Source organism: Nannobrachium achirus (genome assembly GCF_963921795.1).
Source record: "Nannobrachium achirus genome assembly, chromosome: 14".
Lineage (NCBI taxonomy): Eukaryota > Metazoa > Chordata > Actinopteri > Myctophiformes > Myctophidae > Nannobrachium > Nannobrachium achirus.
In genome coordinates this window covers 36,667,611-36,691,666 of record NC_137821.1, presented here as the reverse complement: position 1 = coordinate 36,691,666, position 24,056 = coordinate 36,667,611, and the positions used below count along the sequence as shown (strand labels likewise).

Here is a 24,056-nt window from a genome sequence, read left to right as displayed (position 1 = left end):
GCATTTTCCTAATGCGCTCTATCTCAAATGTTCCCTGGTCGAGCCAGATATCTTGCCAACGTCGTGCCCATTTTTTAGAAAGTTCTAAAACACCATTAAAAACTGTGCTACTTTCCTGTATGACCTCTGCCGGCGTCATAACTTTCTCAGAATCCATCTTAAAAAAACTAAATGAGTAAAAAATAAACGAAGACAAAAAAGTGATGGTGTCTTGTTTACAAAAGTAATAAAAGTAGAGAAAGTGAAAGATAAAGAGAGAGAGAGTCAATCACACACTCATTCAGATCTCACTCACACACAGATGTCACCCACACACTCAGATCAGATCTCACATGTCACAAACACAGGTCGGGGGTCAGTCCCTCACAGTATGTCCCCGCAGGCACACACTCACACACACACTCATTTGCATACAGGCCTAATGTAACAGCCTGTCTCTTACTGCTCAACTCCTCCCAAGACTTTCACACAGAGAGGAAGAAAAATGAAGGAAGAGATTACAGAACAGCCTAGTCTCAAAGATAAAAGACCCTAACATTCCTCACTCCTTCCCACTCAACTCCCTCACTCACTAACACTCTCTCACTCATACACAAACATTGACCATTTGTTCCCAATGTAATTACTCCCTACTTTTAAGCTAAAAGTTAACCCATTAAATTTGAAATCCCAATAAAATTATCAAGAATAGATATATATGAAATATACCTAGTTTACTGTCTGTTACTTTTAGTTACCTACTGAATAATTAGTCTACTGTCTATTACTTTTAGTTACCCACTGAATAATTACTTCGTTAACGTTTACCTTTTGTCTTAAAAATGTTTGTCCCATTAAAACCCAATTACATGAACTTGCATGTTACTTCCTTTACAATCCCAATAAATCCCAATAAATAAATGATATTGTTACGATCTATACCTATACCCTCCCCTCTTCGAGATATCACAAATATATCTCGACAACTTAAATCAATACTCCAAATAAACTATAATTTACCCCAAATGTAACCTATAGCCAAGCTCAAAGCAAAAGCTGACCTGCAGAAACCCCTGACTATACCGTATGCAGCCCAGGCGCGCTGTGGCCCTAGTTAACCCCTTCACATACACACTCTTTCTCCCCCACAGTCATACATTCACAGTCACACAAAGAAAACAACCCCTCTTCAACACACACACAAGAATAGAAGGGAAAAGGAAATGGTAATTGTTCAACGAAAAAGCTTCAACTTATTCTAGCCGAAACGGAACTGCTGAAAATAGGGAAATTCACAGAAAAGACAACCAAAATTGCCCTTACTGTTAAATTAAGGAGGTAGCAGCCCTCAGTTGTGCTCAACAACAATCAGAAACTTAAACATTGAACAAAGAGAATGAATGAAAAAGGAGAATAAAGGAGAAAACATTGAAAATATCCCCCCAAAACCCAATTAAAAAAATAGCTAACCCCTACGCTAACAACTGGCTAACACAAAAGTGACTAGACAAAACGTAGGTCTAATACCGGAGTAACTAGAAGAATTATCACCAGAGTGACTAACAAAACATCTCGACATAAAAATGACCGAGGCCTCTCCAACACTGACTGTCCTCCGCTCAAGCCAATATACTCACAGCCAAAAAAAGGTCCAAAAGGAACAAAACAACTGAACGCCATCACTCCATCAAAGTCCTCCTCGCGTCCTCCAGAAAGTTCTTTTTGCGTGGAGTCCAAAAAACCCCATCACTAAGGGTTTCGGCATCATTCTGTAGTAAACTAGGGTTTTGGTACCATTTCTGTAGTTTCTGGGGAATAGCTCCTATTAGACTTCTTGATTAGACTGAAATACCTAAAGGTCCAGGAGGGACTTGAGAGATGATGAATGAAAGCAGCAGAGTTGTTCCATAGCGTTGTTCCTTTATTGGCAAAATGTAGATCGGCTCTTCACATGAGACAATGTTTGCTGGAAGCAAGAGCCACCCAGCCTTCCGACAGTCCTCCGCCGTTCGCGGGCCTCTCTCTTCTACTAACTAAGATACATTTTGCAGTCCCATTTTATACATCTTACACAAGCATTGGGGGAAAAGCAGAGGAGGGGTCAAAGACTCCTATGTCATAGGTCATCAGCTAATCTGAAACACACACAGACAACTGTCTCCGTCTCTCTCCCTGCTTACGAATAGAATCGGGTGTCGGTGCCCTGTAGTTTTCCGCTGCCTGTGGGCATGGGGGGGGCAGGCACAGTTTATGACCTATTCCTTGGTTCACTATTTTTAACTCCAAGCAAATGTAATGTAAATGTCTCTTAACATAATGTCTACTTTAATATTCAATGTGTATATGTCTCACGTATATAAACCAAAACCCTTAAACATGTGTTTGCATCTGACAATGTAAAGAGTGTAAACCCTAAATTATAATTACCATGTTAAAACGATCTACAGTATGTAAAAGAGGACAGGGGCTGAAACCCCAAAGCCTCCAGCTAGATGAGAATCCCGACACCTAAGCAAGCCTCAAAGGGTTTAAAATAGAATGAGCCCTTTGTCATCCCTGCTTGCCACTACAGGTGGTCAGTCAATCAAGAGACCAGATCTAAATACAGAGTAACACAAATAATCCTTAAAGTTTGAGGGTCTTTTGTTGGTCTGACTGGTCAATTTACGCTTAGATTGTAATAATTGATATTATGACAAATTATTATGCGTTATTGTCTGATCAGATATACTTCATCGTCACTCTTGGCCTCGGGCAGAAACCTTTTATCTCCAAGTTTCAGATTTGTACTTTTCGTAATGCAAAGCCCTGCTTCATCATACAAGACTGTCGCACAAAACTAGTGAAATAGCAGATCTACAAGCACACAACGCCGTGTACCTGTAGATTGCATATTTTCACTATTTTAAATCATTTTTAAAATGATAAATACAAAACAAACTATATGATACCACAGTATCCCACTGTTTATCCATCATTCATTCTCCTTCTGACAAGTAAAGCATGGTGGGGTTTTTGTCATACAAACTGCTAACTGGGCGGACACCAGACATGTACCTCGACCATTGGCCATGGGAGATGTTGGGGCGTATGAGCTTCAGGCACGGCTACTCAAACAGTAAAGGAAGACCACACATCCAAGATCTAACCACTGCAGATGTGCTAGTTATATTGTATTAATACGGATTGATTAAAATATGGTTTCATTCATTGAAACAAGTCCTGGATTGCATCTTTACCTCTCAGTTCCCTAAACCCTACTGCATACACCTTGTTGTACATCAAATAGCTAAACCAGCCGATGACAACGCGATGAATGTTCGTTCGTACACTGCGAATTTTTCGCCGTGTAGGACGACAACAGATGCTCCAGGGATAGCCTGTGGGCTGGTGTAAAACGGTTGACATGAGGTCTTGTCTTTGATGTCCATTGGGACAGCATGTGGACTTTGCAGTGGACAGTTGGAGCCCTGGACGCTGCATAGCTTGTCTAAATGTTTTCCTGCTCCTCTCCTTGTTCACAAACACTGCAGTAATGTGAACAGGCTGGATGCCCTCGGCTACTTTCTCTCTCTCTGCTGTCTGTCTGGCTGTCTGTCTGTCTGTCTGTCTGTCTGTCTGTCTGTCTGTCTGTCTGTCTGTCTGTCTGTCTGTCTGTCTGCAGTGGTGGAAAAAGTATTTTTTTACCTAAGTAAAGTTATCAATAATGCAATGTAGATATACTCTGTTACAAGTAAAAGTCTGATGTAAAAGTGAGTTGCGAGGCATCGTGAGCTTGTAGAACGGCTATTTTCAAATGGCCAAAGGGGTTAATGTATGTTTTGCAATAATAATCCAAATCTACAAAGTAACTAGTAACTAAGGTTTTCTAATAAATGTAGTGGAGTAAAAGCACTACATTTGCATGTAGTGGAGTACAGGTCTAAGTACAGAGAACTGGAAATACTCCTGTAAAGTAAAAAATACCTCAAAGTAAATTAGTTACTTTAAACCATTGGTTCTCAAAGTGGATTCCAGGGACTCTGTGGGTTCCTTTAAGGGGGTCTAAATTGACCCATACAAGTCTGTAACTCTGACAGTGTACAAATGGAACCAAATGAACCCTGACAGGTTCATTTGGTTCCATTTGTACACTGTCAGAGTTATCTTTCAGAGTTATCTTTCAGAGTTATTTTTTTCTGTCCCTGTCTCTCTCTCCTTTGACTCAGTACTGTCCTTGCGATCTCATGCCTCCATCTCTCTCTCTCTCTCTCTCTCTCTCTCTCTCTCTCTCTCTCTTCTTCTTCTTCTGTCAGACAGATGTGTGATGTTTCCTGTTGTGCTGACCAGAGGAGGCTGTTTGTTCAGCAGGAGTGTCCAGGAATGACATGCACGCACTGAAGGTACACACACACACACACACACGCACACACACGCACGCAAACACACACACACACACACACACACACACACACACACACGCACACGCACACACGCACACACAGAGGGACAGTGTACATGAAGTGAGGGCCAAGAACATGTGAGAGCCCAGAGGAAGCAACAGTACCGGAGAATCGATGCAAATGTGCGAGCACACACACGCACACACACACACGTGCACACGCACGCACGCGCACACACACACACACACACACACACACACACACACACACACACACACACACACACACACACACACACACACACACACACACACACACACACACACACACACACACACACACACACACACACACACACACACACACACACACACATGGGGCGGCATAGCTCAGGGGTAGAGAAACTGGTATTAGAGCACGAAGGGTATAAATCCCGAAGGGTTCCCAGTTCGAATCCGGGCTCCCCCTGAGTTGATGTCGAAGGGTCCTTGGGCAAGACTCTGAACCCCTAATTGCCTCCGGTGAGTAGGTTGGTGCCTTGCATGGCTTCCTCCGCCACCGGTGTATGAATGTGTGTGTGAATGGGTGAATGTAATGCACAATCTATGTAAAGCGCTTTGGATTAAAAGCGCTATATAAATGCACCATTTACCATTTACACACACACACACACACTTTGCTTGTTGCTGTTGAACTTTATCCTGCTGCATAGTGACGGCTTATCCACATACCAGCCGACACACTGACCTGGGATTAACTACACTGGGATGCACACACACACACACACACACACACACACACACACACACACACACACACACACACACACACACACACACACACACACACACACACACACACACACACACACACACACACACACACACACACACACACACACACGCACTGTACACCGGGGCAGCTATATTCTTAAGGGGGCAGGATTTGTAAAATGTTATTTGCCGGTGGGGGCCAGACATTCTCGCCGTTATTAAATGGTCAAATAACATAGCTCTGCTAAAGCCGGGCATATCACCTTCACAACCACTATTTACACCAACAGGTATTTCTCAGCGTTCAATTGAAGGTGTTCAGCGTCTACTTTTCATTTCTCCAAAATGTGAACCTCTGTAAACATACTGATAGAGGGAGATGTAGGCTACTAATGTTATGTACTAAACTTAGCTAACTAAGCTAACTAGGTGGGGGTTGCCCCATGAACCTTAGCGTCCATATTTTTGGGGGCGAACGTTTGGCCAAAAAAGCCGATCTACAAGCTCAGCTGCTTTGTAGATCGCCTACTATTAGCGAAGAGGTTCAATGCGGAGGGAAAGAAATAGTGGACCAAATACAAAGCTCTGGGGACTAACATCTACAAAGTTTATAGGCGTGATGTACAGGAAAACAGGTTCTCCTATTAGAGAATACTGAATAAGGATACATTTTCACATTTCTATTTTTAATTATGTTTTATTAATGTTTAGTAAGGATCAAAGGGCCACTTCCATCCGTCCGTCCATCCATCCATCCATCCATCCATCCAAGAGAAGCTTATTTATTAGTACTTTTAAGACACTTCATAGCCTGGCCTGACTACATCTTACAGTTATTAACCCATTAAGATAGTGAAAGCATATTTGTTACGTTAGATTTTCACCACCGAGTGCCCTGCTGTGAGCTTGTAGATCTGCTATTTTTGAAGAATCTTGAAAATCTTTGCAAATCTTTATATATTTCTTTCTTTGCTTCTGGGGTGGGGGTCCCTGGAACAAAATATTTTAAATGGGGGTCGGCAGTCAAATACATAGTATATTTCTAAGGGTTCTTGACCTTAACAAGTTAGAGCACCACTGATCATAGAAACATGATTTATTTTTTTAAGACATTTTTTGGTAGTTCCTGAGATCGAGGAGGTTGAAGACTAAATGTGACTTTGCCGTCAGGGGCCAGGGCTCCTCGACTCCCCAACGACCTGCCCGAGGAGCTCAGCCTTGATATATCACTGTCTTCTTTTAAACCCCTTCTTTAAAACGACAAGAGAGAATAAAACTGACGAATGTGAGCCGTGTCTGAAAGCCACCCAGCGCGTTGAACACAGACAGTGTGTTGTAAATAAAGAGAACATAAAGGTGATCTAGTTACTGTGGTGTCTGTTGAGCGGCTAATGGAAAAACTGATGCTTTTGTTTCCCAGTGAGTGGAAGCATCAGGAGAACACACATGTACACACATGTACACGCATGCACACGCACACACGTGAAGAAATAAACCACATAGATGCATGCACACGGACAGACAGGCAGACAGACATAAATGGCATGCATTTAGTTATTGTTGGGTGGAAACCTTGTATGTCCAAAACCATTCAATTGTTAAAAATAGTGGAAATATAGCCGATCTACAAGCACACAACACCTCGTGCGACATTCTTGTATGATGAACAGGGCTTTACTTTACAAAAATACGTGATCAATTTGAAACTTGGAGATGGTTTTTGCCCGACAGTGGCGATTTTCTCTTTCAAAACACACACACACACACGTGTGCGCGCACGCACACACACACACACACACACACACACACACACACACACACACACACACACTTTAGCACACTCACTGCTACTGTTGGCCCACCTTTCCCCGCCACGTGATCATCAGGGAACCTCTGTTTCCTCTTAAATTAAAGTGATAGAATAAACAGATGATGAGAGAGAGAGAGAGAGAGAGAGAGACAGTAACATGAAGAAAAGATGTAGAGTGGGAGATGTGGGCAGGGAAAGAATGAACGGAGAGGGAGTGAAATGACCTTGGGAGAAAGAGGGGGAATAAGATATGTCAGGAGGAGGAATGAAAAGAGGAAAAAGAGGAAGAAAGAGAGAGACGGGTGGGGGGGAGAGGAGAGATGGACCTCTGAAGGAATGAAGCAGACTCCCACGTGACCTGGGTTCTGCCACTTAAAATGATTTGTGTGTGTGCGTGTGTGTGTGTGTGTGCGTGCGTGTGTGTGTGCGTGCGTGCATGCGTGCGTGTGCATGTGTGGTTACACTTACATTATGTGAGTCAGTCAAAACATAGCTGTGATATAATGGTGTTTCTCTGAAGCGGCCCTGATTGGCTCATTCATTCTGTACATCCTGAAAGAGCAACTTATGTCTGTAGCGTGACTCCTGCAAGTGTGTTTGGACGAGTCTCTATCACTCCCATCAGCCTCATGCGCTGTCTGAGACAAAACTTGTGGTTTGAGAGAAAGAGAGAGAGAGAGATGGTGAATGAGAGATGTCAAGATAGACTGAGAAAGAAGCTTAGAGAGATAGAGGTAGATAGTTCGTGGGGCGTCCACAGATACATTACAGTGTTACTTTTCACTACAGGCGTATTATATTTATGGCCGATGTACTACTTTGTCATTTCACATAACATTATGATAGGCCATACTATAACGATTTGAAGCACTAAAATGGTTAGTAGTACCATTCTTATTATTGTTATAAGATGATGATGGCGACCGCAACACAGTTGAGTTATATAAAATGTTCAATGTCTTTGGACACATTAGCTTGGTACCAGTGCTTGCATTTGAAAACTGTTCTCTGCAGATCAGGCCTAAGATTGTGGGGCAGGTAGCAGAGCCATTCCAGCTGAAACCATACCGGAACAATTGCTATAAAACCTCGTTGATGCTCCTGACACAGCCTCCAATGTCTGTTGCTGAAAGAATGCAACGTTGTTTGTTCTCTTACGAAACATATCCATATTTCCCTTAAATCGAAACTGTCCAATAGTGACAGGTACACAGAGTGCATTTGCAGGGGGTATGTAAAGGCTTAAATGTTTCCCCCAAGATACAGTATGTTGCGTGGAAAATGTGAGAGAATGATTATGTTTTGGTTAGAACTGATTGGAAATAAGTTTGTACTTGACGTCTCCCACTCTCTGCCCCCTCCTCTCCCTCTCTCTCTCTCTGAGCTGTTGACAATCTAACCTGTCCTCCCTCATACAACAGACAGATGATGTTTAAAAGAGAAATAAGGTCAGTTAGAGTGAATGAGAGAAAGAGAGAGAGAGAGAGAATGAGAATGAAAGATGTAGGGAGAGATGTCTTGTGACTGTGTGTGTGTAGGTGGATTTGTCAGGTAGCCTGCTGGAGCTCAGCCACACACACACACACACACACACACACGCACACACGCACGCACGCACGCACGCACGCACGCACGCACGCACGCACGCACGCACGCACACACACACACACACACACACACACACACACACAATGCATTGACACATACTGTAAAAGCTGGGCACACACAGACATCCATAGTACATACACATGGACAGGGATGGATGTAGTGGAAAGATATTTAGAACACTGCTTTGAACAGGGGTCTTCAACAGGGGGTCCTCAGAGTTACTACAGGGGGTCCTCCAAATTTTTGTGTGATAGAAACTTTTTTTCTCTCCTTTTTTATATTAACCACTTGAACCCTAGCGTCCATATTCAGATAACTTTAGCCAAAAATAGCAGATCTACAAGCTCACAACACCTCACGCTGTGAGGCGCTGTGAGCTTGTAGATCGTCTATTTTCGGCACAGAGCTTTGGTATAGAGGGGAAAAAGAGAAGACTGAGTAGAGTGAAAGGTCAAGTTTTTTAAGTATTGACGGTTCAAGTGGTTAAATATCTGAAAACACAAATTGACATGATTCCAAAATACAATGATGATTGTGCTGTCAAACAATGAAACTATATGGACTCTATGAAAAGGTTGTGGGGGGTCCTTGCTTCATCTCTTTCTCACCTAAGGGGTCCTTGGCCTGAAAACGTTGAAGACCCCTGCTTTAGAATAAAGACACAGGGAGCTGAGATTCCAAGTGACACACAGTCACACTTCTTGACATAACTGTCTCAGCAGGCATTAAGCTGTGATTGATGTGATGATGACGCGCCTTTATCCTTGGATGTCTTTAGCATGTGCTCTACAGAGAAACATATATGAAGGCCGGGCCGGGTTCCAAGTTGGTAACCGAGGCGAGGACCCATTCTGGAAAGGATTTACCGTCAGAAATCAATCACTTTGTTGGATATTTACAAAAGTGCAGAAGCAATTATTCTCTAAAGCACATCCATCCGAGCGGAGCGTCCCTATTCTGGGCATGTCAGTCATAGATAATAGATGAAAATAGACAAACATTTGGTGAGAATAGACCAACGTGCCTAACGTTGCTTCATGCGTAGCTTGACGTGTAAAAAATATATAGGTTAAGATAATATTAAGATGGATCATAATCCATCATGGGACACTGTGCTTTACTTTATTTTGTAAAAAGCAGGCGGCCATTTTTCAACAACAACAGACAATGCAAACATGCACACGTCTCCATTTTGGAAAAAAGATTTATCGCCTGAAATGCACTGAGTCTTCATTATTTCCTTAAGTACAGATGTTTGTGTCTTTAGCTATTTTGTCAGCAAAACGTCTCATGATGTCCACCATGACTCACAACCTAAACGCTAAAACACAAGGTGTTGATGTTTGAGACAAAGCAGGAGGAGTATAGGCATCATCAACGCTTATGAATGCCCAGCCGATGATGACTGCAGCGGCGTGTATCAACGTCGGCGATTTAAAAAAAGAAACAAGCTTGTGAATTATGACCAGGGGTGGAAGAAGTACTGCACAAAACATTTCAAAAACAGGCAATGTACAAGCTCACAATCTGTCACAACGTGACACATTGTGAGCTTGTAGATCGGCTTTTTCTTTTGTGGAAGAGAATAGAATAAGGGCATAATTGGTTCACGTATGTTCTATAATCATAACCTGAATCTGCAATGTTAAGAAGAGTAACAAAAGTTTATTGTGCTGGAGTAAAAAAGTACAATATTTGCCTGTGTGAGATGTAGTGGAGTAGTATAAACAAAAGTGAAAAATGGAAACACTCAAGTAAAGTAAAAGTACCCCAAAGATAGTATTAAAGTACAGTACTCAAGTAAATGTGCTTTCCAGTTTCCACCACTGATTATGACGGCTCTACACACACGTGGGAGAAGATAAAACGCTGAGACAAACGGCGTCATGAATGCAGGGTCTCTCTCCGCTGGGTTCCCATACAGGTCCCACATTATGAGCACATACCAGACACTAGACCAGAGGGATGAGGGAGGAGATGGAATGCTTTCACCTGGTCTCTCTCTCTCTCTCCCTCCCTCTCTCTGTCTGTCTTTTCAAGGTTCTGTCTTTCTCTTGTATAGGGCTGCCTGCGACTAACCATTATATACTTAGTTATTCGTTTATTAATAACCTTTTTGATAAATTGAACAATCTAAAACGTTTTATTTTTATTTTTATATATAATAACAATGCGAAGAAATACTATGATTCTTTATAATCGCCTATACACTGATTCATCTGATTAACCACTTAAGACTATTTTACACTTTATTGTGTACAAAAATTGCAAAAAACAACGATCTATGTACAAGCTCCCACCACGTTTGAGGAAGTGCGCTGGAGGCTGTAAGTCTCACATCTGTGTCTTTTCTATTCTTATCTCTTCCTCCTGTCTGTCAATCTCTCATTCTGTCTTTTCGTCCTCCTTTCTATAGAAAGGAGACAAACTCACTTTTTGATCCACCATCTTGCAAACCTACGCCAGTTCAGCTGTCCAACAAAAAAGAGGCATGACTTCTTCTGGTGTTAATTAGCATACATAAAAGCTCATACCTTTCGACCATATGGTATCCAAGGGTGCTTTCACACCTGGACACGTTTTAAACTAACCCCATGAGCGTTTCGTTTGCGCTAGCTGATAACTCTTTCGAACTCTGGTCCCCTAGAAAGCGGGGCACACCACCAGTGTTCGGTTCGCTGTAGGTGAGAACACAAGCTAATTGTAATCTAGTGAATCTGTGTCAGCGATTCTCAACCTTTTTTTATTTCAAGGACCCACAGTTTTATATGCACTAGGCCATGGACCCCCCTTGATAAACATTTCTATCTTTGGGACCACATTGATTCTACACTGTAAGATCACTTAATTTTATTTACCTCAGAGAGTATACAAATGGAACCAACTTTATATACACTTACAGACCCGTAAGGGTCCATTTGGCTCCTATCAATGATTTAGCTGGGTCCCCCCATAGAGAGACATTGTGACCTGAATAGATGTTCTCATATCACGTCCAAGGAGAAGCTACCTACAACACTGTTTGTAGTTTGCTATGAATAGATAAGACAAGATGTACAGGTGAGATATGCAGTCACTGATATGCAGTGCGTCTCGCTGTCTGTCTGTCTCTCTCTGTCGCTGTCGCTCACTCACACATGATGACTGAGGTGGCAGGCGAAGTAAAGGTCAGCTAAACATTGGACCGGGAACGTCGCTATAGTGATAAACTCTGCCTGGAACGTGTGGCCAGTGGGCATTGTAAGCCTGTATTCAGTACCTATCTGTTTGAAATGCTTTCAACTATGAGGGAACACTGACTAAACTTGAGCAGTTGTTCTCAAACACTTTTATGACTGTTGCTGATACATTAGGCTTTCTTGTTGTGTCTGTCTGTCTGTCTGTCTGTCTGTCTGTCTGTCTGTCTGTCTGTCTGTCTGTCCGTCCATCCATCTGTCCGTCATGTCACACTTTTTCCCTACTCTTATCTCCGGCACTGTTGCCCCTATCCATGCCAAACTTTGCACACACACTCCTTGGATGGCAACTCACAACCTCCACCTGGACCTTTTTCATTTCCCACATGGACCTCTTCTAGCACCACAATCAGGCCTATTTTTGCAAAACACATTTTTGGACACTGCTCCTACAGATTCTGGCCTAAAAGCACGCAAAGCGGTACACAGTATCTCTAAAGTCATGTCATCAACATGGATCTGTCCCATTTCCCATATTCCCTCCTGATTGGCTACGATTGCCTTCTAAATTTTGTGTATGCGACCGGGCGGTCGCTTATCTCCCGATTAGGGAGTCTTACTGGTTAGATAATGCTGAGTTCTATAGTACAGGACTCTGTACTTCATCTAATCTAACATCTACAACAAATCTTCAATAGACTCTATACTGTACAGTAGCTGTAGAGAGTGAACCCTATGATCTGAATAGTACTTTTATATACATCCTCCCAGCAGATGAAATATGAGTGAATTTAAACAGATGTTTTTGCTGGGGACTCCCTGGTTCGGGTTCAACTTTATACAACATATCGTCATTGTCTGGTGGAAACCAGACAAAAACCGTTCGTTTTGTATTTATCATTTAGAAAATGAACTAAACTAGTGAAAACAGCCGATCTACAAGCACACAACGCCTCATACCGCGAGGCATTTGTGTGCTTGTAGATCTGCTGTTTTCACTACTTTTGTGCGGCAGCCTTGTATGATGAAGCAGGGCTTTACTTTGCGAGAAAAAAAAACATACAAATGTGAAACTTGGAGATACGAGGTTTCTGCCCGACAGTGACAATATGTAGGTTAACACAAGGTCAACGGTACAATGAAATGTGTTGTACACAAAAAAACTATCCTCCAGAGTTTGTGCTTGAATAGCACTGATGAACTGCCAAACAAACCCAACAGTCTCACTAGCCTTAATCTGCTCTTCATCCTAACTCAGTCACCAACCCAGAGAGGGCTCAGCTTTAATCTAGGTATTCTTAGCAGCTTATAAGGTCTTCAAAGAGGGGTCACTCTGGTCCATTCCGTGGATGTATTTCAACGCTTAACATTAGGGCTCCTTAGCTTTGTTAGCCCCCGGGGTATGTTTAGGGAGATCTAGTCTCTCGTCCTGGGATGCAGATTCATTAAAACACATAGCGGTTGCCCTTGTGGGGGTCTCTTCTGAAGTGGACCCCTGAACCAGGGATAAAGAAACCAAGTTTGCACATTATTACCTGGGAACCCATTGCTAGTATCCCAGCAGCCACAACCAGCACAACCAATGGCCTGTCTTTTTGAGTACTAAGAACTAAGCGACCCATGCTGTGCCGTGAAACATATTTCACAGGTTCTGGATTTTTTTTCCTCGTACACTGTGGCTCGGTTTCAGATCTGTTATCAGAACCTAATTTGGAGCCTACTCAGAACCCAGTACTTGGAATTCTTTTTAGAAAATTCAAAAATAGTAAAAATAGCTATAACTCTCGACGTGTCACAACAACGGTGCGAGGAGTCGTGAGTAGGTAGCGCCTGCTATTGTCAATTTTCAAACCCCCAGAATAGGGACACAAGGGTTTATGTGGTTCACTGTGAGGTATAGGGCGTTATTGGGTCAGAGTTCTTTTGGTTCGATGACTTGCCATCAAAGAGTAAGACCAACTAGATGTAACCCCCCCCCCCCCAGGCCTGTCAGCCACACAGTTCACTTTGTAAGTAAATCCACAATCTGGGTGGTCTCTCTCTCTCTCTCTCTCTCTCTCTCTCTCTCTCTCTCTCTCTCTCTCTCTCTCTCTATCTGTCTGTCTATCTGTCTGGGAAATGACATCAGAAGGTGGAATTGGACCAAAGACATGGTGATGAAAGTTAAAGGGGCGCAAAATATTGACCTTTGCTGACAGAAGTGCTTTGAAACAATGTTTTTAGACCAATTGGTTCCAAACTCCAGTCTGCAGGAACCTCTAGTGCTGCTGGTTTTCCACCCTACCCGGTCCAACTAGTCCCCAGATTAGACCGCTAGCATGACAAGGATACCAGGTGAATACAATTGAACTCAAGTTAGGATGGAAAACCAGCAACAAAACCAAACGGAGCAGAGTTGGGAGCCTCTGGTTTAGATTAGACAAGTCAGTACAAAACACAACCCTTATATTTTGGCAGTTGACTGACCACATGACAAGGGGACCGCTCTGCGTGTCTGTCTGACTGTCTCGAGACAACGAAAGACAAAGAGACATTGAGAGACAGACGGATGAGAGAACGAGCAAGAAATCGATACACATGTAGACAATCACTGAGAGAGAGAGAGAGAGAGAGGGGGGGGGGGGGGTGGGTTGACCTATAAAGTCCCAGACTAAACAGAGAGAGTAGATTTAGCAAACACGGAAGTGTGTGACAAACACCACTCTGTTTACACTCCTCTTGACACTCAATGTATGGAGAGGGGGAGGAAGATGGAGCAGAGGAGGAGGAGGGGGGGGGGAGGGGAGAACCGATGAGGAGAGAGGGATGATGGAGGGAAAATTGGCACATCTTGTCCGCGTATCTCTGTCTGTCTGTCTGTCTGTCTGTCTGTCTGTCTGTCTGTCTGTACATCACACCTGACACTGTGGTTCTAATTTGTCTGTGGTTCTATGGGTTTGCCGCTCTGACATCACGCTCTGGCTGGATGTCCCTTTTATGCCCATATATGGAGATCGCTGTCCCGATGTCATCAATATTAAGCGCATATCTGGTAATGCCCATATTTGGTAATGCCCATATATGGACATGTTCTGACATCACATTGTTGACTATCATGCAGGGGTCTCCATTATGGGTAACTGGTCCGATATACATCACTGGCCAGATGGCCAAGAATCGGCGTGACCTCGCCCTTTTGAGCGAGGACATGTCGCCCTGAGGCGTCTCACTAGTAGACTATTGCTGCATTACTGCTACAACTAGTACTACTACTAATACATTAGTACAGTGGTTCTCACCTTTTCAGGCCGCAACCCCCAAAATAATCATATTTTAAATGGGACCCCCCACCCTGACGAGCAGTAAGAGTTGAGGAATTACATTTTGTATAACATGGTTCTATTGTGAAAATAGCAGATCTACATGCTCACAACGCCTTTCATTGCGGCTATTTTCACAATTTCTGACTCTAATATTTGACAATTAAGGTCCATGTTTAATTTGTCATTTTAGAGGTATTAAAAGGTCCTTAAATTGTCACCTTGTAAATGTGCAGATACCCTCTATACAATTAAATGTTATGTTGGTTTGTTTACTGTTGAGTGAGAAAACATTGTTAATCATCTGGAGACCCCCCCAAAATAATTTGGGGACCCCCCCTGGGGTCCTAACCCACAGGTTGAGAACCACTGCATTAGTACTAGTACTAATGCTAGTACTAGTAAATTGTAAATTATCCCTGTCGGGCAGAAACCTTCTATCGCCATATTTCATCTTTTTACCATTATGGATGCCAGCATGTAAGTGGTTAAATCTCTCTGTGGGTTTTATAAATATCTAAGCAATGAAAAGTATTGATTGTGTTTTTGTGTGCGTGTAGCGTGTAGCGTGTGTGTGTGTGTGTGTGTGTGTGTGTGTGTGTGTGTGTGTGTGTGTGTGTGTGTGTGTGTGTGTGTGTGTGTGTGTGTGTGTGTGTGTGTGTGTGTGTGTGTGTGCGTGCGTGCGTGCGCGTGTGTGTTGCAGTAATTAGCTATCTAAACATTTGTGTTAGCTCCTCTAGTCTGCTGTACACCTGTTAATGTTAATGGCATCTTCCAACTCATTCCCATCATAGTGTGAAATCCTCCAGAGCGTGCACGCGTGTACGCGCGCACACACACACACACACGCACCGTGTGTGAGTGTGTGAGAGAGAGAGACACAGAGAGACAGACAGAGAGACAGAGAGAGAAAGAGAGAGATGTTTTGGGAACTGCTCCCTGTGCCGCTGGACTGTGAAAAGATCCCAGGCCTTTCCTCTACTAACAACAGGTGAGATAAAGATGGAATTTACCTCCCAGCTTGAAGGGAGAGAGAGACAGACAGACTGAGAGATAGGGACGGACAGACAGACAGACACAGACAGACAGACAGACAGACAGACAGACAGACAGACAGACAGACAGACAGACAGACAGACAGATAGATAGACAGACAGAAAGAGACTCGACTGACTGACTGACTGACTGACTGACTGACTGACTGACTGACTGACTGACTGCACCCACTGCGCACAAAATGAAGTGGAAACTGAGCTACACTTCCTAACCGCTTGTCCACTGTACCAAGACATCAGAGACACATACTTCCCACAGATCATGGAATGTTTGAAAACATGACCATTGATAAGAAAACTCACATATCTGCTGGGTGAAGTACAACAATGTGAAACCACAGCAGCAAGATTCGTGAGCTGCTGTGATAATAAGAGAAGGATATCAAATGTAACACAACCACCTTAAAGACTATATCATTGTGTACAGTATATCCTTGCACTGTCTGCATTGAGTAACCTCGATACATGAAAACCGTTTCACTCCTTTCAATTGTACACGTTTTATTTTGATTGTATTATATTGATTGATCGTATTGTATTGTGTACTCTTCTGCTTTAGCAATGTAAACATATGTTTTCTCATGCCAATAAAGCCCTTTGAATTGAATTGAATTGAATTGAATTGAATTGAATTAAATTGAATTGAATTGAATTGACTGACTGTGAGTGGAAGATATGTGAGAAACTGAAGTAATATTAAAGTGTACTTGTCACGAGTGTACACGTGACAAGTACTCATCGTACTACGCTCTCTCGCTCTCAGAGTAACAAGAGCTGTACGGGATCCATATGGAACTCCCTCAAGGACCACAGATGGACCACTGGACCACCCCACTTATGAGGACCAATGCGTTTTCTGTGTTTCTGCGAGAAGAGAAAGAGACAGGCGAGGAATAGAGAGGGAGAGTTGGACACTTGAGAGAGAGAGAGGGAGAGAGAGGAGAGCTACTGTATGAGAGAAACCAGAGATGTTTGGAAGTGGATTTACATGAACCCTGTTCAGTTGCTTGCATGTTCTCAGGCCCACTGTTCTACATCACAGTGAGACAGACAGATGCTGTTAACCAATTAAAACGGGGAAAGCATCTGTGCCATTTTTTATTTTAGCTATATTTTTACACAATTATTTCATACAAAAATAGGTGATATACAAGTTCACAGCGCACCACTTTGTGCTGCACTATGAGCTTGTAGATATTGCTATTTTTGAAAAAACGAAAATTGGTGCAAATCTTTGAATATATATATATTTTTTTTGTAAGCGAATACTTTTATCTCAAATCTTTGCGTCTGGGAGGTCCCTGGAACAAAATATTTTGAGATGGGGGTCGGCGGCAAAATACATATGATTTTGGGTGTCCTTGACATTGACAACGTTTGAGAACCACTGATACGGAAACATACGTATTTCAGGATATACTGTAAGAAGACATTTTTTAGAATCGTCTTCAGGTCTCGATTGGTTAACTTAACTGTTCTAGATTAGTGTCCTCAGGGTCAGACAGACAGACAGACAGACATGTACAAGAACAGGGCCGTGAAACAACAAACAAAAAACAGATGGTGACAGAGGGGAATCCAGCAATGGAGGGTGGTTTTTCTTCTGTCCTTCTGCTCATATTTTTACTCCTTACTATTTTCCTTTATCATTCTTCTAACTATGTCCCGCCCTATCTGCTAGAGCCACACACACACCTATCTGCACTATAGGTGGATGTTATGTCTACACACACACACACACACACACACACACACACACACACACATACACACACACACACACGCCTTCCATTGCGCGTGTAGGTATATGCGTGCGTGTGTGTGTGTGTGTGTGTGTGTGTGCGTGCGTGCGTGTGTGAGAGATATCCATCTGTCTTTAGCCAGGTGAAGGAGTTCATCTGTAATGGACACCTAGAGGTTTCCTTTGAACCTGTCATACCCCACAGAACACACACACACACACACACACACACACACACACACACACACACACACACACACACACACACACACACACACACGGCATAATGGTTATGAATCAGTCAGGTATAGTATGTATCATCAAGATAATATAAAAAAGACATCAAAGCGAATGCACCTTGTGTGCCTGTGTGTGACGGTGCACATAAATGTACTGTGTGTGTATGTGTGTGTGTGTGTGTGTGTGTGTGTGTGTGTGTGTGTGTGTGTGTGTGTGTGTGTGTGTGTGTGTGCGTGTGTGTGTGTGTGTGTGTGTGTGTGCGCACACGTGTGACAGTATACACCCATTTACATAGGCTAGTATGTACCTGTCTTTAGTATGAACATACACAGCTCAAGGCCCTCACAAAAACGGGGCGACCCAGTTGTGTTTCATCATTTAGAATTCTGAATAATAATTAGTCTGAATTAAGAGGACCCAGCTGTGTTACGTTTGTCTTCATTCTCACTGGAGATCTTGTTTCGTTTCCCAGGGAGGAGTGTGTGTGCTGCCACGTTCACATTGTCCACTAGAGGGACTCGGTGAGAGGACTGGGAATCAAAATGAAATACTGGGAATTTCTGAACAAAAGTCTCCTGACAGCATGCTGCTACTGTACTGTAGTCTGTAGGTTATGGCTGTTATATGAGGTGTCATTGCTGTTATGACGATGATTAGTGAGTTCTAAGCATGAAGACACGTCGTTACACAGGATGGAGGGATGATGACAGAAAGAGATGGAGAGAGGGAGAGGGAGAGGAGAGAGGAGGGAGAGCGTGGGTGGGAGGAGAGAGTGGGAAGGAAGGAAGGAAGGAAGGAAGGAAGGAAGGAAGGAAGGAAGGAAGGAAGGGAGAATTAAAGGAGACACCACATTAATCATTCATAAAATCCTCAGTGTTCATTAATCTCAGAGAGATTTCTTTTCTTCTTTAGAATCTTCCTCTCCTCTGTTCACCTTCTATCCTTCCTATATCTTCACGCCCCCACTTGTTCCTCCTCTCTCTGTCCCCCCGTCTTTCCACCTACACGTTCCTCTCCTCCTTTCCCCCCTCACTCTTTCCTTCTTTCCGACATGCTCCCTCTCTCTTCCCCTCCCTGTCTCCTCTGGCCCAGCAGTGGTGCTCAAACTTGTTCATCGTGTCAAGTGCTATCGCAGGTGCCTTTGCGAGCTTGTAGATCTGCTATTTTCAAAATAGTCAATGCATATCGTCGTTGTCAGGTGGAAACCTTGTATGTCCTTGTTTGTCATTTTGAAAATGATTTTAAATAGTGAAAATAGCCGATCTACAAGCACACAACGCCCCGCACCGGGAGGCGTTGTGTGCTTGTAGATCAGCTATTTTCACTATTCTTGTGCAGCACTCTTGTATGATGAAGTAGGGCTTTAATTTACCAAAAATCAAACCTCGGTTCGAAGTGGAGCGGTGAATTTGAGCAGCTGTACCCTATGTGAGTGAGTGAGTGAGTGTAAACTGTGCCTGTGAGTGAGTGGTGAGTGTGCCTGGCCTGCACAAAACAGCGCCCCTCCTTTAACTAGTGTGTTGTGTGTGGCCACTCAAGGTATTGCCCAGGCTACGGACAGGGCCAGCCAGCCACCCAGCCAGCCAGCCAGCCAGCCACATACCCACGGATATACCTGTTCATTGGGAGCGCTTTCACCGCTCCAAAAAACATACACATTTGAAACTTGGAGATACAAGGTTTCTGCCCAACAGGGGCAGAAACTGATTTTGATGCTATATTAACACATTTCGCTGGGGGGGACCCCCTATACGGACCCCACTTTGAGAACCTGCTCTAGCCATCCCCCCACTCTTTTCTCTTTACCTCCTTTCACCTCTACTTCCCCCCCTCCCACCCCCCATACGCTAGTGTCCGAGCGGGGCTGTCCAGCAGTATATATGCCACATTCCAGAGGACAGCAGGGATACCACCCCCACCCCCCGCTAGCCAATCAGAAGCCCCGGTGAGTCCGTCATTCCTTGGGTGCGTTGCACGGCTTTAGAACTCAGCGACAACAATGACGGGGCTCATTCACAAGTACCAGGCTGTAACATTCCATGCATGCGGTTACAACCTGTCCGCCGCTACCTATCACACACAGACACTCAGCCAGTGCTGCCAGGTCTGCTTATTATAAGCGACTTTGGGGCTTGTTTTTCTGTAAAGTTACCCCAAAAATATTTTGGGGTTGTTTAAACCAGTGGTTCTCAAACTGTTTCATGTCCCAAATTAATATGTTTTTGTGTGCGCACCCCTGTCTGTACATTTTATGCCAGGACTCCCTGGCATAAAATGTTCAGATAGGGACCCCTATACAACATTTGTTTATTAAAATGTTTCAAATATTCCACGTTTTACCTTTTCTTCAAGATTTCTTTGAAAGTAGCAGATCTATTGTGCGCTTGTAGATCTGCTATTTTCAATATCCGATGCATGTATGTTTAAAGTGCTCATGTGGGTTCGTTTGGGCTTGTTTTCATAGTCCTGGTTGGCTTGTTTCTCTTGCAAAACCTGGCAACACAACACACAACACACAGAGCTTCACACAAACCTGGGGATGGATTTCGTCGCCATCGGGCAGAAACCTTATATTCTTCATTTTTTTTATATTTTCTTTTTCCCCATTCAGACATGAGGATGATTCCACAAATGCCTTTTAAGTCAGTAGTTCTCAGACGTTCAAGATTCTTTTTTTCTTTTCAAAAATAGCAGATGTACAAGCTCGCAGTGCGGCACAAAATGACATGCTGTGAGCTTGTACAGCTGCTATTTTTGAATGGCTAACGCAAAAATCTAAAATGACACAGATGCTTTCCCAGTTTTAATGCCCTATGTGATACTTCATTGTATGACAGTGTCATGCAAAAGTAGTGAGAATAGCTCGTCTGTCATAGCATTGTGAGCTTATAGATACGTTATTTTACTATTCTTTTAAAAAATATGGCCTATACTGTATAATGACATGCAGAAAAGAGGCGGACCAGGATGAAAGTCTGTCTGTGGGTTTTATGAATATTTAACCAATGAAAAGTATTGGTGTGATTAAATAATAACTCTACTGGATCTATTGGAACACCGTTTTTCTTTTCCCGCTTTCCTGAAAAGTAACGGTTTTGGACATACAAGGTTTCCACCCGAGAGCGATGATTTGTATTGTAGCAACATATTGGGGTGAGTTTTGACACATCTCCCTTAACATCTTGAACAAGAATTGACAAATGCTATGAGATTGAGATTTCTTTCATGGTATATTATCAACAACCAGTGTCAATTGTCAACTTAGGGTTTATCTGTCCCCAAGTCTGTCTGCTGCTGCTGTTGTTTTTAATTAATGAATCTTATGGGAGACGTTCATGAAAAACTAAATACAACATTTTCTGAATCTCGCTGATGAAAGTTACCCACTTGAAACACTTTGCTGAGCTGACAGGCAACTCATAACCTGACATATTATGCAGTTAGCAAGTTCCACAAAACATTAACAGCTGGAGTTATCATTCCTTCTCTCTCTCTCTCTCTCTCTCTCACTGCACACACACACACACACACACACACACACACACACACACACACACACACACACACACACACACACACACACACACACACACACACACACACCAAGGCATGATTGCATAGTGTACAGTATGCAGACACAATTCATTATACAAAGCATGTATTCAGCTCAGTATTGTACCTATATGAGGAGGTTGCTGGCATGACATGTAATGAAAAATGTTACACAAAAAGCTTGCAGGAATGGATATTAAAAATGTTATTTCAAAGAACCATATAACTCTGGAAAGCGTATACAAATGGAACCGGGTCCATTTGGTTCCATGCTCTCAGAGTTACAGACCCGAAGGATCCATTTGGAAACCCCAAGAGTCCCTGAACCCCACTTTGAGACCCACACTGCTCTATTCTATGATCATCTGAAGCATTACTAACTCCTGAATGAACATGCCTTGCAGTGGGCGTGGCCACCTGAATCAACATGTGGCCAGTAGCCACGCCTCGTGAATAATGTGTGAGTGTGAATATTCATGAGGAGGGCCAATCACGTAATTGTAATATTACATGACCGCATAAACGATGAGATGCCATCGAAGTTCTTCGAAAACCGCGGTTTCTGAAGTTCTTCGAAACCACTCTCTCTCTCTCTCCTGCCCTGATTTATGAGTTTGACTCCGTGAGTGAACCTAAACACTAAGTTTGATTACACAGCTGTGTTGTGCAGCAAACATTAATGTAAACTTGTCCTGTGTCAGTATGCTGCTGGATGTACCATGTTGTACAAGTGATGTATACACACTGAAGTGGTCTAAAGCAATAACAGCAACCTCCCTCTTTTCCTGTGTGAAACTTTCCAAGTATTTCTCAAATGCTATAGCAAGTTTTAAGCCCATCGACTGAACAACAGTGATGGATAAAGTGTGTTACTTATTTATGCACGTTAAAGTTGATCTGCAGTGCGGCCAGAATTATCCAATCAATGATCAATTATGATTATGGTTCCATGTGAGCCGGTTATGTCTGGCCATAATAACTTGCTGTTTCAAACATCTTAATGGAAACAGATGACGCGCGCCACACCTGCAGAACGGACAGCACAAAACTATAGTTAAGATAAATATGATGACAGCTCTTCCAAACCCCCCCTGTTTGTTTTTTCTCTTTCTTGATCAACCCCCAAACACATGACAAGCGGAGTGGGGAATGTTTCAGTGTGCTATTAACAAATAAAAACGTGATGAGAGGAATGAGAGAGCAAGGATGTTAGTGTTACAAATGAATGCATGGCTATGCGTATCGCCTGAAAAAAAAAAAAAAAAAAAAAAAAAAAAAGTTCACCAGTGACAAACCATAAAGCGATTATCACTTCAGTTCAGATTCAGACCCTTATTATTCCCCGCGCACTTGATCTCAGTGCCAGAGTAAAAAGATGGCACCGGTTCTTTACCCGGCATGTTCCTACAGGTTGACTTGTCTCCTGCCCTGCGTGCAGCACAGACGGGATCGGATCTCTGCTTTCAGCGCAGCACGGAGACGCTAAAAGCCCACAGAGAGAGACTGCTGGGTGCGTACCGGTGCTATTATAGCCTAATAGCCTACCGCCGCTCCTGAGCGACAAAGTTCTAGAAACGCGCAATAAGGCGCTTATAATAGCCCGCGATGACTTGTGCGGGTGCTATTATTCCCACTGCAATACAATGTCAAACTGCAAACGCGATTATTCTTAGAGCTGCGGTTGAAAACACTTGTTATAAGCCTCACCATTCCCTATTTAGCTATAAACTTCCCAAGTCAAACAGAACGAGTGCGAGACACGGCCCCGGTTGAAACTATACGCGTCCGGAGCTCCGTGTGTGTGCTCTTTTTTAGTGTGGTTAATGTTAAATAACAGTGATTATAATGTCTGGAAATGCAAAAGGCAACTTACCGCAGACTCTGCCTCTTGGACCGCGATACACAGGGCTAGGAACAGCAGCAGCCCCGCGGCGAGGTGTCGCGCACTCTTCAAGCTCTGCTTCATCTTTTCTGCACAAAAAAATACAACTGAGTCCGCCTCGCCGATGAAAAAACACTGAACTAAAAAACTACTTCAGTGCCTCGCTAAGCGGTGTTGCAGGACACATTCCCCCACAACACCCCCGTTTGTAATAAAAGCAAGACAAAACGTCTGCTATAATAAAGGTGTCCTAGGCGGAGTGTCGCTGTGTGGAGGACTGTAGTGTAATGCTGTCCGGGCTGGTGCTAGCAGCGCTGTCTTCTGCACAGTCCTGGACAACTTTTTCTCTCCTCGAGTTGCGAACCTGCCTAGCCGGAACTACTTTCCAACGCACGAGATTCCGCCGCACTGCACTGACACTTGCTGTGGAGCAGGCAGGCAGGCGCACAACAGCACAAGAACGTTAAAGGAAAAATAAAAACACAAATAAGACTATTTTTTTTTTCACTTTTTACTCAAACTGTGTGCACGTTTTCCACACTGCTGTTGCGCGTTTTTT

General features: G+C 43.3%; 1 protein-coding gene across 1 annotated transcript in view; it reads right to left on the bottom strand.

The window, feature by feature from the left end:
- The window catches only part of col4a5 (collagen, type IV, alpha 5 (Alport syndrome)), a gene marked incomplete at its 5' end in the record, with an annotated part of 88,506 nt that extends 64,925 nt beyond the window's left edge, over positions 1–23,581 (bottom strand). Inside the window, one exon of the mRNA XM_080741568.1 lies at positions 23,489–23,581. Within this exon, the coding sequence (XP_080597694.1) occupies positions 23,489–23,581 (93 nt within the window). The remainder of the gene's footprint in view (positions 1–23,488) is intronic.
- Between the last annotated feature and the right edge of the window lie 475 nt (positions 23,582–24,056).